At 40.2% G+C, this 15484-nt stretch overlaps 1 protein-coding gene across 1 annotated transcript; it reads left to right on the top strand.

The window, feature by feature from the left end:
* Positions 1 to 5831: 5831 nt before the first annotated feature.
* Positions 5832 to 14462, top strand: DYNLRB2 (dynein light chain roadblock-type 2). The gene is made up of 4 exons (XM_080646093.1): positions 5832 to 6034; positions 8209 to 8284; positions 13181 to 13348; positions 14209 to 14462. Exons 1-4 carry the CDS (start codon positions 6032 to 6034, stop codon positions 14250 to 14252), a joined length of 291 nt encoding a protein of 96 aa, XP_080502219.1. The 5' UTR covers positions 5832 to 6031; the 3' UTR covers positions 14253 to 14462.
* Positions 14463 to 15484: the final 1022 nt, after the last annotated feature.

Genomic DNA, 15484 nt, shown 5'->3' with positions numbered 1-15484 from the left:
AAGAATATGAATTCTGCTGATGTTGGCTGGAGTGTTCTATGTCAACTAGATTATGTTAGTTGATGATGCTGAATTCTCTATCTCTGATGATTTTCTGTCTGATTCTTCTATCAATTGGTGAGAAAGTGCCATTGACATTTTCAACTATCATTGAGACTATGTTCACTTCTTTCAATTCTATCACTTTTTGCCTTACATGATTTGTAGCTTTGTTGTTTAATGCATACATTTTTAGGTTTGCTATGTCTTCTTGTTAGAGTGACCATTTTATAATTATATAATGTTCTTCTCAGAATCTCGTAATTTTCTTTTATCTGGAGTCTATTTATCTGATACTAATATAACCACTCTTTCTTTCTTTAGATTTTTTACATGATATACCTCTTTCTATCCTCTTATTTTCTACATGCATGTGTTTATTGTATTTGGAGTCAGTAACTTATACACTGCATATACTTAGGTCATGTTTTTTCATCCACTATGATGATCTCTGTCTTTTCATTGGTGTATTTGGGCTGTTGATATTTAATATAACTATTTATATGCTAGTATGGGGGTGGCAATCCAGGCTTCCCACCTGGACTTCACTAAAACTGCTGAAGGGAGTGGGGAAGGTAACTATAACATGCAGTGGGATGAAAGTACTGACTCCCTACTCAGCCTTCTCTGACAATACCCTGGTGGGGGATGGGATGAGTTAGCAGGGTGAGAGTGGAAGTCTATACTCCCCACTTGGCCTCTGTGGCTTTTGGCTGGAGAAGAGTGGTTATTTTCTAAGTTTCTATCTTGTTGGCTATCCCTTTCCTGGTCTTTTAGCTAGAGAATAGGCTTTTGTTGGGGCTTTTTGAAATTTCTGTGCCTGCCAACATTTCTGGGTTACCAGATTCTTCAGCTTGAATATATGAAGCAAAAAAGAAAACCCAGGTAACTTACAATCATGTCATTCTTTGGGTCCAAAGCTCCCTAGGCAATCAGACTGATTCTCTCCATCTTTCAGAGTCTTGTGTTCATATAATTTCCAGATTTTCAGTTATATATAGTGAGAGAATTAGGTAAAAGTGTATCTACTTCATCTTTCCAGAAACAGAAACCACTGATCATTTTTTAAATTAATGCTGACAATCTCTGTCTTTTATAAGTGTGCTTAGACTACTTGCATTTAATGTAATAAATGATATACCAAGATTTAATTTATATTACTTGTTTTCAGATTTTTCCATTTGCTTTCCATTTCACTGTTTTCCCTTTTGTATTATTTGAACAATTTTTAGTATGCCATTTTAATTTTTCTATTTCCTGTTTTACTCTATCTGTATAATTTCTTATTGGTTACTCTAGGGATTACATACCTCATTCTTCACAGTGTATTAGAATCAGTACTTGAATTTCAAGTGGAATGTAAGATGCTTACCCTCATATAGGTCTCTTTACCCTCTCTCCTCTACATTGTAGTTATATTACATGTGACATTTCCATATTTTGAAAACCCAGAACAATGTTATATTTCTTGCTTTCAACCATTAAACATATTTTGAAGATGAAAGGGAAGAAGAACAGTCTATTATGGGCATCAGCAATTTTTTCCAGTAAAGGGCCAGATAATAAATATTTTTACAACAGTGTGTTGGTTGCTGGAGGATGGGGGGAGGGAGCAATGAAAGAGGGAAGAGTGGGGGTAAAGGGTGATGGACGGAGACTTAACTTGGGGTGGTGAACATACAATACAGTGTACAGATGACGTGTTGTAGAATTGTGCACCTGAAACCTGTATAATTTTGTTAACTAGTATCACCCCAACAAATTCAATAAAAAGAAATAGATAGATAGATAGATAGATAGATAGATAGATAGATAGATAGATAGATAGACAGATGATAAAATTTTTGGCTTTTCAAGCCAAACAGTGTGAGAGCAATGATTGGCAACTGCCATGTGGAATCTTCTAGAATGGGCGTGTTCTATTTCTTGAACTGGCTGGGGGTTACACAGGAGTTCACTTTGTTGTAACTCACCCAACTGTGCATTTTGTTTCATACACCTAACTTTTGTTAGTAATTCACTGACCTACACTTGTTTTGTGGACCTAAATTTTGTGTGTATTATACATACCAGTAAAACTAAATAGATCAAAAAGCTTGAAAAAAAATATATCAAGGACCTTGGGACTAGATTATCAGAAAAAAAGAAAGGGTACATCAAGTGCATGGGATTTATTGCACCCATCAGCCCTTCCTTCTTTAAACAAAATTGATAGATGAAGAAATATTTACAGTTTGCCCCCAATGCTCAGATACTGAAAATATCTATTTAATGCAAGGCACTGAGATGGGAATTGCTTGTGGAGCTAGAAGTTTAAAAAAAGGGACTTTTGAAAAAAAGAGATTAGAGGGAAATAAGTTACATTAAGTGAAAATTCTAAGTGAATAAAAGGACAAAAGGAATGAGAGAAGAAAGGGAAAGACGTTCTTTAGTGAGAAAATCAACAATACAAATTCTGGGTATTTTTCCTAGGGAGGGCATGAAGGAAAAGGAGGTTGAAGAGAAGGTCGTCACAAGGGAGAGAGGAAAGAAATGGGAGAGAAATAGAAAGGAAAAGGCTAGAGAGATAGAAAGATGATGAGGGAGGAAGGGGAGAATAAAGGATGAACTAAAGAAAGGAAGACATAAGAAAAAAATGTGCTTAAATGATCCATACTGGGCACCTGGTACAAACCAGGCATTTTACCCATATAATATCAGTTAAACCTCACATAAACCCTTTAAAGTAGACATTATCTTTCCTATTTTATAAATGAGTAAGCAAAAACCCTGATAATTTATTTAGCTCAAAGAAACACACCTAGAAACATCAACCCTAGCTGCATGTAATTCCAAATTCTGTGATCTAGGAGAGGATGCCTTATGCTTATGTTATACTTGAGTTCTAGAAAGAATTACCCTAGAAGGTGTCTTTGTCCTTATAAGAAGTAGAAAATCTTTGATCTTCTGAATCCCTAAATCTATACTCTGTAATTCTATGGCATCGGGTCAATTATGTGAAATACTTACTGATATCACTGACATCATCTAATTCTGCCTTACTATTATAAATGGACATTTTCAAAGAATCTAGTACTTTCTGGAGTGAAACCAGTAGAGTATTGAGATGTTCTGTTTAAGTTGAGAACAATGCCTTACCTTATGAGAGAATGGGCACAAAATATATTCCATTGCCCAGTTTATAGTATTTGCCAACTAGGAAAGAATGCCAAAGACATATGGGGTGGTATAGAAAATTCCAAGAGAAAACTGAAGATTATCAAGTTACCTAAATTTCTTTAGGCTAAGTAGAGAGCAGTAGCAAATTATCAGAAAGAGACCTCAGAAGAAAATAATCTTATTTTGACACAATTATGTGAAGAATTGTGGACTTTGTCTCTGTATGTACCACAAATTTGGGGGTCATTTCAAAGTACTTTCAAAAAGTATTACTCATTAGTTATTTCACTTAAAGTCAAAGGTACTGAACAATTACCATGGGCCCCCAAAAAAAAGGGGTGGGAAAAGGAGATGGGAAAGGGATAATTCACATGTATTAAGAATGGGGTAGGGAATAGGTCAGACACTGCCAGGATACTTTATATAGCACAGCTCTGGATATTCATTATAGTCCCAAAAAGGCATAAAAATTAAACCAAGCTACCTCCCAGGAATAATTAGAAGTGAAAATCAATAAGGAGAAAATGGCTCATATTCTCCTCATTGATTTCCTGTGCACAGTGAGTCAAACTTGACTGTTGGTTAGAAGTCAGTGTGGCTACTTCTTATTACCTTTTCAGCAGTTGGGCACTCCTGTCAGGGCCTTTCATGCTGGAATCTTTCTCTGTTCTAATCACAGCTGTCAGCTATCGAACGAGTTTGACACCCTGACTCCAGAAATGAGGGGATTCACACTTCATGCATATGAAGTCAGGTTCCTTCATTAAAGCTGATTAACATAACAGAAATGGTGCACTACCACTGATTTTTATAAGCAAAACAAATGGCTACACAATCAAGTAGGACTCTCCTTGATCAGGAATACCCAGAGAGCGCAAAAGTCAGTCATTATACAGTCAACACTGTAAATATCTATACTTTTAGTACTTAAAGTTGTAGATATAGCCCTGGCTGGTGTTGCTAAATGGTTAGAGTCAGCCTGCACACCGAAGGGTCTCTGGTCTGATTCCCATTAAAAAGTAAGTATCTGGGTTGCAGGTTTGATCCTGGCCTGGTTGGGGCATATGCAGGAGGCAATTAATTGATGAGTTTCTCTCACATCAATGTTTCTCTCTCTCTCTATCCCCCTCCCTCCCTTCCACTCTCTCTAAAAATCAATGGAAAAAATATCCTCAGGTGAGGATTAACCAAAAAAAAGCAAAAAAGGTAGATATAGGCAATCAGTCAAGAACCAGATCACACACACACACACCAGACTCCTCCCCCACAATCTTCGCTGCCCATCTTGGTTGGACTTCTAAGTGAGGAGTGAAAAGGACCCTAGTTAGCTATTGTGACCTGGATTTTTGAGCATCATGAGTTTCTTGGAGGAAAAAAAAGAGGATGACAGTGATCAGAATCTCCTCCTCTGTGGGGGGAAAAATGAAACAGAACTAGAGCTTCTCAGGGTGTTTCTGTATATAACTTAATGCCATAAAATGAAAGACTCCGGCTTCAAATGGACCTTCTAATCCAAAATTACCAAAAAACTCAGAACTCTTTCAGAACATCTCTGACAAGGGCCCATTCATATTCTAGATGACATTCCTAGCAATAAGGACACCTTGTTTGGTTTGAGACTGCTTTCAGAAAATGAGAACCCAGACTGAATCAGTGTTATAGATAATTAGCCTGGTCCCTCTGGGGATGCATTCCCAACCTACAACTTGTATCTATAATCAATGTTTGCCTTCTCAAACCCCAGGATTTTGACTCCAGACACAAAATTTTCCTGCTGTACCTCACACAATAGTTGGTTCCTGCCTCCCAGGCTACAAAGGTATTATCAATGCCTTTCAAAGGTCAAGTGACTTCTGACTATCCTTGATTTATCTTTAACTTGTTTCCCCCATCAGTTCCTTAAATACCCAGTACAATGCTCTGCTCTATGGAAATTTGTAGAACTTCCACCACTGCCACCTGCAATTTTTCAGCGACTCAGAACTGTTGACAAATAATGACCACAAAAGAAAGATCCTAATGGATTAAACAAAAATACTGATAAGCAGCAACTCAACTGAGTGAAAAGCAGTGCTACAACTACATGAGAACTAAAGATGTAAGATGGTGCTTACCAAATGTATATATGATTGTACTAGTCGATGCTGAGATATATTTCTTCTTTAATAAAAACACTGTTTTAAAACCTAACCCTGAAGGGCAAGGGAACAAACGTTACCAGCGCTGCACAAGGAAGTACGCAGAATGTCACGATGCAGCTGAGTCTACACTCCCAAGGGTCTAAAGCGGCCCAACCCCAGCGCCAGAGGACCCCTCCCCGTGCTTGCTCCGGAGCAGGTATCACATTGAAGAGCATAGTTTCTGTTGTTGCATTTTGTCTGTCTCCCGACAGAATGTACCCAGGGCCCTGAGGACAGCCTGGCACATGGTCGGTGGTCTTGACTGAGGAAGTGGCTGTGACATTATGCATACCTCAAGGAGCGAATGAATAAATGAATGAATGGACGAATGAATGATCCAGAGCCGGCCTATGCCCCTCTCCAAGGCTGCAAGCGGCTCCTCGCCCTCGTCGCACCGCGGGCGTCGGTGAAACGCGGGTGAGCGCTCCAGGCCACGAGCTCCAAACTCCGCCTACGGCGGCCGGGAGGAGCCAGCCAGTTCCGGGCGGAAAAGCCACCTCTGGCTGCTGCCCCACCCTTGCGCACGCAGGCGTGGGCACCGGCGCTTCCCGGAGGTCACTTCCTCCCCCGTCTCCTAGCAACGTCTGGAAGCGTTGTTGACAGCCGAGGCAGAGGGAGCACCGAACCGAGCCCAGAGTTTCGCCGCCAGTGCGATGGTAAATCTGGGGTCTCCGCCTGCGACCAGGCGCTCAAAGGGCGCCGATCCGAGTGGGCCTTCGCCTCCCGGCTCCCGAGGTCCGTCCAGGCCGGGCCGGGGCCGCTGCGAAGGCCGGGTGTCCAGAAGCTTCTTGGAAGGGCGACTGGGAGACCCTAGACTAGAGGGTGACCATGGAGGCGGGAAGGATATCTGGGGGCATAGGTATCTAGAGGGGTGATTTCTGGAGGTGATACTTGGTGAGGGGAGATATCGAGAAAGAGAAGATACTGAGGGGATGAAAGATCCTGTGTGGGATGAGAGATCTCGACTGCGAGGAAAGTGTGAAAAGGAGCGAGATGGAGAGAAAAATCGTCCTGAAAGGGAAGAAAGAGAGGGGACAGGGAGCGCAAGGCAATGGATAGAGGGAAGAAGGAGATATTGAGAGAGAAGAAAATTAAATAAAAAGAAAGAAGGAAGGTGAAAAGGGAGGAGAAAGAATAAATAGGAAAAGAGGGAGAGAGGGGGAAGAGGGGGGAAAGGAGGGAACTGGAAAGTTTGAAGGAAGAGCAAGGTGACAGCAGAGTTTTGAGAGGAATGAAAAGGGGGTGAGGATCAAAAGATTGTAAGGAGAGGGCTCAGAAATCACGGAAGTAGAAAACTGAGAAAAGAAGGAAAATCTGGAAGTCTGGGGAAAGCAAAGAGAAATGAAAGAGAAAAGGAAAATGAGGGCAGTGATTTAAGGGGCTGTGAACATTGTCTTAGAGATGGCAAAAATGTAATAAATTATTGATCCCCTCTACAACTGTTAGCTTTAAATGCAGTGTTTCCCAAAGTGAGATGCAAACATTGTTGCTATGTGAGATGGCTCAGAAACGCCAAATAACAGAGTAAATCACACCTAAGAAAGCTATTCCTTTTTCATTTGATTTTCTTTTCAACCTTTAGACCATATCCAGGAGAAAGTTTCTGACAATATATTAGGTCGTTAGGCCCCTATCATTTCACAATTTCAAATTTTCACTAAAGAATAGACCTCAGGCTCATAGGTTTCATTAGGGTAGAATATAATAATATTTGCCCCCTTTTTTCTTGGTTATTTCTGTTTATGACCAGATTTCCATTTGGTAGTGATGTATAGTTTCCTTTGAAAATACATTCATTTAAGCTTTTAGCAGTAATTTTAAAGAAGTGCTAGGTAAGTAACATAGATGGTATCCCTAATGTCAAAAATTGAGAATCTAGTCCATAAATGAATGAAATTCAGAAAACACCTATATAGTGGTAACAAAAGAGGAAATAAGTTTTCCCACCCACATTAGGTGCAAAAGAAAACTGTCTTGCCTAAGTAACATAATGTTCACTTGTATGATGTTGGGAGGGAAAAAATATCACAAAACCTCATCAAGAGACTCTGCAGAATGATGTTTAAATTCAGAATATCCAGTGATTACTCAGTTATGAACAATATGCAGGTTTGGAAAAGATCATTCTTGGTTTTAGCATTTGTAGAAGGAAAGAAAACCACTACAATATAGTTTATGCATAAAATTCATTCAGAAACCTGAGTTTAAACCCAATAATGTGGTTCCAATGTAATCATTCATGGTTGAACATTTAGCTTGCACTGAGAACCAGGCCATAGTTACCAAGAGATTCTTGAAATCTTGGAATATGTTTTTACAGAATATCCTCAATTTAATCATCTGAACTTCCAAATAGGTAACATTTAGGACTGAAAATATGATTTCTTATTAAGGGATACTTTTAGACAGAGGATGGCAATGATATAGCTCTATAAATATTAAAGTACTTTAATGTAGAAAGGGAATTTTTTATACAAATATGGAAAGACCAATGAGTGAAAGATGGTCAGGAGCAGATTTCTGTCCAATGTAAATAATGCTTTGCTGGTAAATAGATAAACATGGAGTGAGCTCTTGTGAGGCAATAAGCTTTCTGACTCTAGAAGAGTTCAAGCCAAGAGATTTGTCAAGGTTGTCTGCCGGGGTCCTATATAGGCCTGTATATGGGACTTGACAATTTCAAAGCTCTCTTCTAAAAGTCTGAGATTAGCATATAGTACCTTAAGTTAAAGAGAGAGGTGGGGAGCGATCTTTCCAAATATTAATTCTCTTTAGGATTGGGGTCACCACAAAGAATCTTTTGGTTAATTTCTATCCTGATCTCTTCCAGGCAGAGGTGGAGGAAACCCTAAAGAGGATACAGAGCCATAAAGGGGTGATTGGAACGATGGTTGTAAATGCAGAAGGTAAAGACATATGATGAGCTTCCTTCTTGACTTGCAGAAGCCAGCCAAGCCCCTGTTGGTTGTGCCACGCCTAAGACAAGCATCTTAGAATTTGGAAATCAAAAGCACATTTTGTATATTTTAGCTATAACATTTACTTATAAAACAGCTATTGAGTATTACATGCCCGGCACTCTGCTAAGAACTAGGGATATAAATATGAAGAAGACATGTCTAAAAATGTCTGCATATTGCTAAGAGACACTATTGCCTTGTCTAATTGTGAAAGCTTTGTTAAGTGTCTTTTAACATTTCAGGCGTACCAATAAAACTTTTATATTGAAGATAGGGAGAGTATCATTATTGGCGGTTTGTTTTTGTTTTAACATCATAGAGGGTACAGGTTTTCAGTCTTCATTTTAAATGAAATTGCTCATTTGCCACATTTAATAAAATCTTTGAGAATTAGTTGTAATTTCTAGTATAGTCTTTATGGTTATAGTATAAGAAGGGCTACTTCATTTCCACATATGAAATCTGTAGACTTATCCCAGAAACTGGCTCTCACCCCACAGTCCATATTAATCCACAAAGCATTTCTCTAGCACACTGCCTGCCTCAGGCTCAGCTATGGTGTTACCTCTTAAAGGCTCTTGCTCAATTCATTGCTAATTCAGGCATTTGTAAGGGCAAGAGGTGCTACAAATCCCAGCGTATTAGTTGAAATAAGAGTAGTTACTTTATATAATTCATGGTGCAACCATGGGATTGGCACATTGCTAACTCAGTGCTTGGCAACAGAATCTCAAAACTAATCATTGTTTTGGAGCAAATCCATCAATATTTATTGATGGCTTTAAAACTTAAACAACTAAAAGTCTGTTTAAACTCTGACCTTCAATCCCTTATTATTAAAAATGGAAAATGACCCACTTTACTGATGGTTGTGATAAGTGAAGTAATAACTGTCAAGTGCCTGCCACAATACCCAACACTTAATAGAATCTTATATAAAAAAAGCCTAATAGGCTAAGTATCCGGCTGTTCAACTGTTCAGTTGCTATGGCATGCACTGACCATCAGGGGGGCAGACACTCCAACTGGTAGGTTTGCATGCTGCTGGGGTCCAGCTGATGGGGACTGGGCGAGACAGGCCAAACATGCCCTGGAGCCCTCCTGCGGTCCCTCCCCAACCCCAGTCATGCACCGGTGGATTCCCTCAGCCTGGCCTGCACCCTCTCACAATCCGAAACTTCTCAGGGGATGTCAGAGAGCCAGTTTCAGTCCAATCCCCACAGGCCAGGCCGAGGGACCCCACTGGTGCACGAATCCATGCACTGGGCCTCTAGTTATAAATAAATAGTTCTGAGAATGCAGGGATTTTTAATTGATTTGTACAGATAAAACACATGATGTGTTTCACAAAATAAAGTTAAATTAAACATAACATCAAATGAATATAATAAATACACTCAACTAGAGTGATCAGGAGGGAGTGGATTTAAGATCAGCCCTACAGGTAAGTCCAGATCCATGCCTAATATTTCCAGGAAGCAATCTAACCCTAGTGCATGGTTCTGGTTAAACTGATTTTAGGTCCATGCATTTACACAAACTCTGCCACCTCAGATGGGTTAATCTTCATCACTCCACAGAGGTACTGTATTCCTTTCCTTTGGCTGCCATAACAAAGTACCACACACCTAGTGGCTTAAAAACCAGACAGTTATTCTCTCAGTTTTGAAGGCTAGAAGTTTAAATCAAGGTGTCAGCAGGGCCAAGCTGTCTTTGAAGGCTCTATAAGAGCATCCTTCCTTGCCTGTCTCCCAGCTTCTGGTGATTCCCAGCAATCCTTGGCATTCCTTGGCTTGTAGACTCATCCTTCCATTCTTTGCCTCCATCATCCTCTCCATGTCTCTTTTTCTCTTCTTAGAAGGACACTAGTATTGGATTAGGCTCCACCTTAATCCAGTGTGACCTTATCTTAACTAATCACATCTAAAAATACCCTATTTCCAAATAAGGTCACATTTGGAGGTTTAGGGTGTACCTGAATTGGCTGGGTGGCACTATTCAGCTCAATACAGGTGCATTCACCTGTGACATCTAGGTCAATTCACCTAACCGTTTCCCAAGTGCATTAGATGAAAAAAATTTAAGTGCAGAATAGAGAATGATATAATCGTATATAATAAAAGGCTAATATGAAAATCGGCCAAATGGCAGAATAAGTGGTCTCTATGACGCGCACTGACCATCAGGGGGCAGATGCTCAATTCAGGAGCTGCCCCCTGGTGGTCAGTGTGCTTCCACAGGGGGAGTGCCGCTCAGCCAGAAGCCGGCTCATTGCTGGCCAGTTCAGCGGCAGTGGTGGTGGCGGTGGCAGGACCCTCTCCCACCTCTGCTGCAGCCCTAAGGATGTCTGACTAATGGCTTAGGCCCACTTCCCGCGCCACTCCCCGCGCTGCTCCCCTGGGGGAGCAGGGCTAAGCCATTAATCGGACATCCCCTGAGGGCTCCCAGGCTGCCAAAGGGATGTCTGACTGACTGCCAGCTTAGGCCCGATCCCCCAGGGAGCGGGCCTAAGCTGGCAGGTGGACATCCCTGAGTGGTCCCAGACTGCGAGAGGGTGCAGGCCGGGCTGAGGGACGCCCCCGTCCAGTGCACAAATTTTTGTGCACCGGGCCTCTGGTTAAAGAATATAACCACAAACCTACTTGAATAGGATTAGAGGACCTCTGGAAAGATCCCAAAGAAACAGGGAGTAGTGGCTACCTCTCAGAAGGGGAAGTGGGAGAATTTTATACCATGTGCTAAAATTACTTCTTAATAAATTATCTTTTAATTACCTTGCATGGTACCAAGCAGGAGCTTCATAAATATTTGTTGATTGATTTTTCTCAAGTGTCTATAGGGGATATGAAAACTCCAAGACTTTCCACAGTGTGCACTTACTATTCAGAAAGGCTAGCTGTTTTATTTATCGCCTTGGATCATGAATAGACTAACTAAAGAGACCTGAGCATCTGATTCATATCTTGTCATCTGCATTTTAAATAATTTATTCTGGTTGTATTTCTTGTTTTGACACTGAGCAGTGCAGACTTTAGGTAGTCACTATTTAGGATGCAAAATAAAACTGTTTCTCAAAGGTGCTCTTACAAGGTTGAGTGCTTGCTACATTCCACTCTTCTGCTTGTGCCTTGGGAATGTTTCATCAGGTGTGAAAGACAACACTGACTTCTGGGGGAAAGTGGCCAACAAATAATAATGTAACAATTAACAAGTGTATATAAAACCTGATTCATTAAGTAGGTTTTCCTGTAAATATTGTCCTGGTATTATTTAGCTAGACCTATTCTAGAGAGAAACATTTTCTTAAAAGAGAAAGCAATTAATCTATTTCAAATTCAGAATTGAGGCTCTCAAAGGCTTTCATGAAAAACTAGTAAAATCCCAAGTTTGTAATTCTGGTCCACTCTTGAAGTGCTCATCTTGAGAGTTTCTGAAGTTACATTCTCAGAGGGAAAACCGAGAGTCACGCTAGTGTCTTTTATTGATTGTCCTCAATTCAGGTACCTGAGGAGTCTGACAATAATCTCTAATTCACCTTTGTATGTCCCCCTAAATTAAAGGCACATTTGCAATTCAAATTCCTGGGATTCCCTGGCCATGTGGTAGTACTCAAAATTATAAGAAGGCCATTTCTGATTAGATACAATATATGCAAATACCTAGCACAGCACCTGTTACTTAATAAGCACTGAGCGCTGAGTGACCCGAATTAAGCTAGATTGATCTGAACTGAATTGAATTATACTTGCATATTTGTCTGTCCAGACATTTTCAGTTAAATTAATAGGTTCTGTTTTAAACACGTATCATGGAGCAGCAGAGCACACAAGTTGCCAAATTTAATCATGCTTAACCCAAGAATGAGTTCAAACCATGAAATGCCCTGCAAAACTACAGTGTCTTTGTTGCTGTGTTCTCTAATATAAAATTAGTTCTTCTAAATACTGAATGTTACAAAGAATTTTTGAAAATCCCTTTTGATATGCTGTCTAGCATGTGCAGTGATATCCCTTTCTAACTCTGGCCTCGTGAGAAAATGAGCATCATATCACAGACCAAGCATTTCAAAGCAGGCTCTGTAGACAGGACACTTGGGGGAATTCATTTTGTCTAGTAATATGCTCACCTAGTACTGAAACACTCAGTTAACAGCTTCCAAAAGATCTGTGCACAAAAACATTCATCACACCATTAGCTACAAATACAAAGACACAATACCTAATAATCCAACAGTAGGGATTGGTTATGATATATTCATATAATAGTAAAGGGTACAGCCATTCAAAAAAATATTGATGGCATGGTCACCAGCAAGGACAACCTGTATGCTGTCATTTAAATGAAGACAAAAACAATTATCAAATTTGTAATTATAGTTTGACCCAAGTATTTTTTTATCTTCACTCAAGGTTATATTTAGAGAGGGGGGGGTGAGAGGGAGAGAGAGAGGGGGAGGAGGGGGGGAAGTGAGAGAGAAGGAGAGACAGAGAGAGAGAGAGAGAGAGAGAGAGAGAGAGAGAGAGAGGAGACATTGATGTGAGAAACATAGATCAGTTGCCTCCCATATGCACCCTGACCAGGGATCCAACCTGCAACCTTTTGGTGTAGCAGATAACGCTCCAACCAACAGAGCCACCCAGCCAGGCTGACCCAAGTATTTTTTTAAATCTATGTAGAAACAAGAAGATTGGAAGAAAATAAACTAAAATTGTTACCAGTGGGTAATACCAGCCATCACTTTTTCTTCCTCCTAACAATTATAAGTAGTTTCCATATTTCTAAAATGTTCATATACTTTTATAAACAGAAAAAAATTTAACCCCAAATTAAATCTTGTACCAGGTATTCCGATTCGAACAACCTTGGACAACTCGACAACAGTTCAGTATGCAGGTCTTCTTCATCAGCTGACCATGAAAGCCAGGAGCACAGTTCGTGACATTGATCCTCAGAACGACCTCACCTTTCTTAGGATCAGATCAAAGAAACATGAAATCATGGTGGCGCCAGGTAATTTGGCATTTTATTTCACATTTAAAGCATCTTCCTACTTTACCATATAAAAAAAGCTTTGTTTCAAAGAACAAAGAGTATAGATTCTAATATGCAATATGACACATAATGTTCTTCAATTACAAAATGAAGACATGTTTGAATCTGAAATTTTCAACTTGATAATTTTGTGACATTGGTGAGGAATCTGACCTCTGAAGAAGTTGAATTTTGCCAACTTGCATTTATTATTAGTAATCAAAAAATTTAGGAGCTGTAGGCCTCATGCTAAGGTGAACTTAGCACGCCGATTTTCTGGAGAGCAGGACAAATGTCTCCTGTCCAGGGGATAAAGTAGGAGTGGATCACAGGCCTGTAGTCTTAAGCTCCCCCTGTGGAGAGCTCACACTCACCTGGCCTACCTAAAGACAGCAGCCACCAAAATACTTCTTTCCCTGAAGGAATTACATTGCCAGTGTTGGTAGATGCCAGTGTAAAACAGGACTCATGCTCCTAGATCTAGTCTAGAAAAAAATTCTCCATAGTAGTACACCCATATGATCAGAATTACTCATAAACTAAATAAAGCTTTTTCTCACCCTGGCTGCACATTGGAATCACTTGGAAAGCTTTACAGAAATAAAGATTGATGCCTGAACTTCACCCCAGACCAATGAAACCAGAATCTCAGGGCTGGGCCCCAGGTAATGGTATTTTGTGAAAGTTCGACAGATGATTCTGATGCAACCACGGTGGCAAACCATTGGTCTACACAAGGTCCAAGGGATGTTTCAAAGAGAAAAAGCAGATTAGCAGATGTATTCATTTATTACATTTAATTTTTAGAGTTGGTTAATTCTGCCCATATCTTTCCACAGATAAGGAATATCTTCTGATTGTTATTCAGAACCCATGTGAATAGCCCTGCTACGTATGGCCAAGCCCATCCTGTGACACTGGGTTGAAAACACTTTACTCTTTAATGATTACTAAGATTCTATTCCAATAGAACTGATCTTTTTTTGGAAATTCTTTTCTATTTTTACATTTAAACTATTGTACATGTCTCATTTAGTTCCTTTTGAATGTATTGTAAAGTTATGATTTAGCTATATAATAAATAAATTCTGGTATGTATGTCTCTTTTCTTATAATACACAAACTAAAAGAGTCTAGTGAGAAGACAGCCTTCCTTACTAGTATAATAGCGCTTTTAGTCAAGAAGTTAACTGTCACCAAGAATCAGTAGAAAAGTAGAATTTTGCCCATTTTGTTTACATATCAGGGCGACACAGTGGGGCCCTGCGGGAGCTACAAGGCAGTCCCAGCCCTCCTGGAGTGTTGGGTGCTTTCCCAGGTTCAGGGAGGACAGTAAGAGATCAGAAGGGTTGTCCTCAGCTGGGCCAGCAGCACCGCCAAGCACCACCTCTCATCCCTTGCAAAACCCCTGAAGATTGTACTTTGGCCACACCAGCCTGGGGACCAGGAGCAGGTGTGGGCAAGGATGCACACTTCAAAGGCTCACTAGGTAACCCAGAGGATTTTGTTTTTACTAAATATTTCAAGCATTCAGAAAATAATGAAAATCAAACCACAGATATAACAAATTTTCAAGACCCATATAGAACAGATATTAATATTTTGCCTTATGTCCTCTTTTTTAAAAATTAAGCTTTTTTATTTTGAGATAACTGAGGATTCAAATCACATTGTAACAGATAACATAGAGAGAGATCCTGTGTACCCTTACCATTTTCCTCCACAGCAACATCTTTCTAAATTCCAGTACAATGGCGCAAGCAGGGAATTGATGCTGATTCAGGCTGAATACAGATTATTCCCATCACCACCAGTGCCTCTCATGGTGCCCTTCACCAGCAATTCACCAGCCCCTGACCCCTGGCAACCACTAACCTGCCCTATTTCTGTAATTCTGTCATATCAAGGAGATTATAGAAATGGAATAATACAATGCATAGCCTTTTGGAATTGACTTTTTTTTTGCTCAGCATAATTCCCTTGAGATTGATTCAAAAATATAAGAAATAAAACATTGCAGATACAGCCGAAGCCTGCTCCTCCTCTGGTTCCTCTGTCCTCTCCTCCCCCAGAGGGTTCTTATCAGAGGCACAAGTCACTCTCCACCAGGACCCA

Source organism: Plecotus auritus, assembly GCF_963455305.1.
Source record: "Plecotus auritus genome assembly, chromosome: 10".
Taxonomy (NCBI): domain Eukaryota; kingdom Metazoa; phylum Chordata; class Mammalia; order Chiroptera; family Vespertilionidae; genus Plecotus; species Plecotus auritus.
Note: the sequence above shows the minus strand (reverse complement) of the source record. Positions and strands in the feature narration are given on the sequence as shown.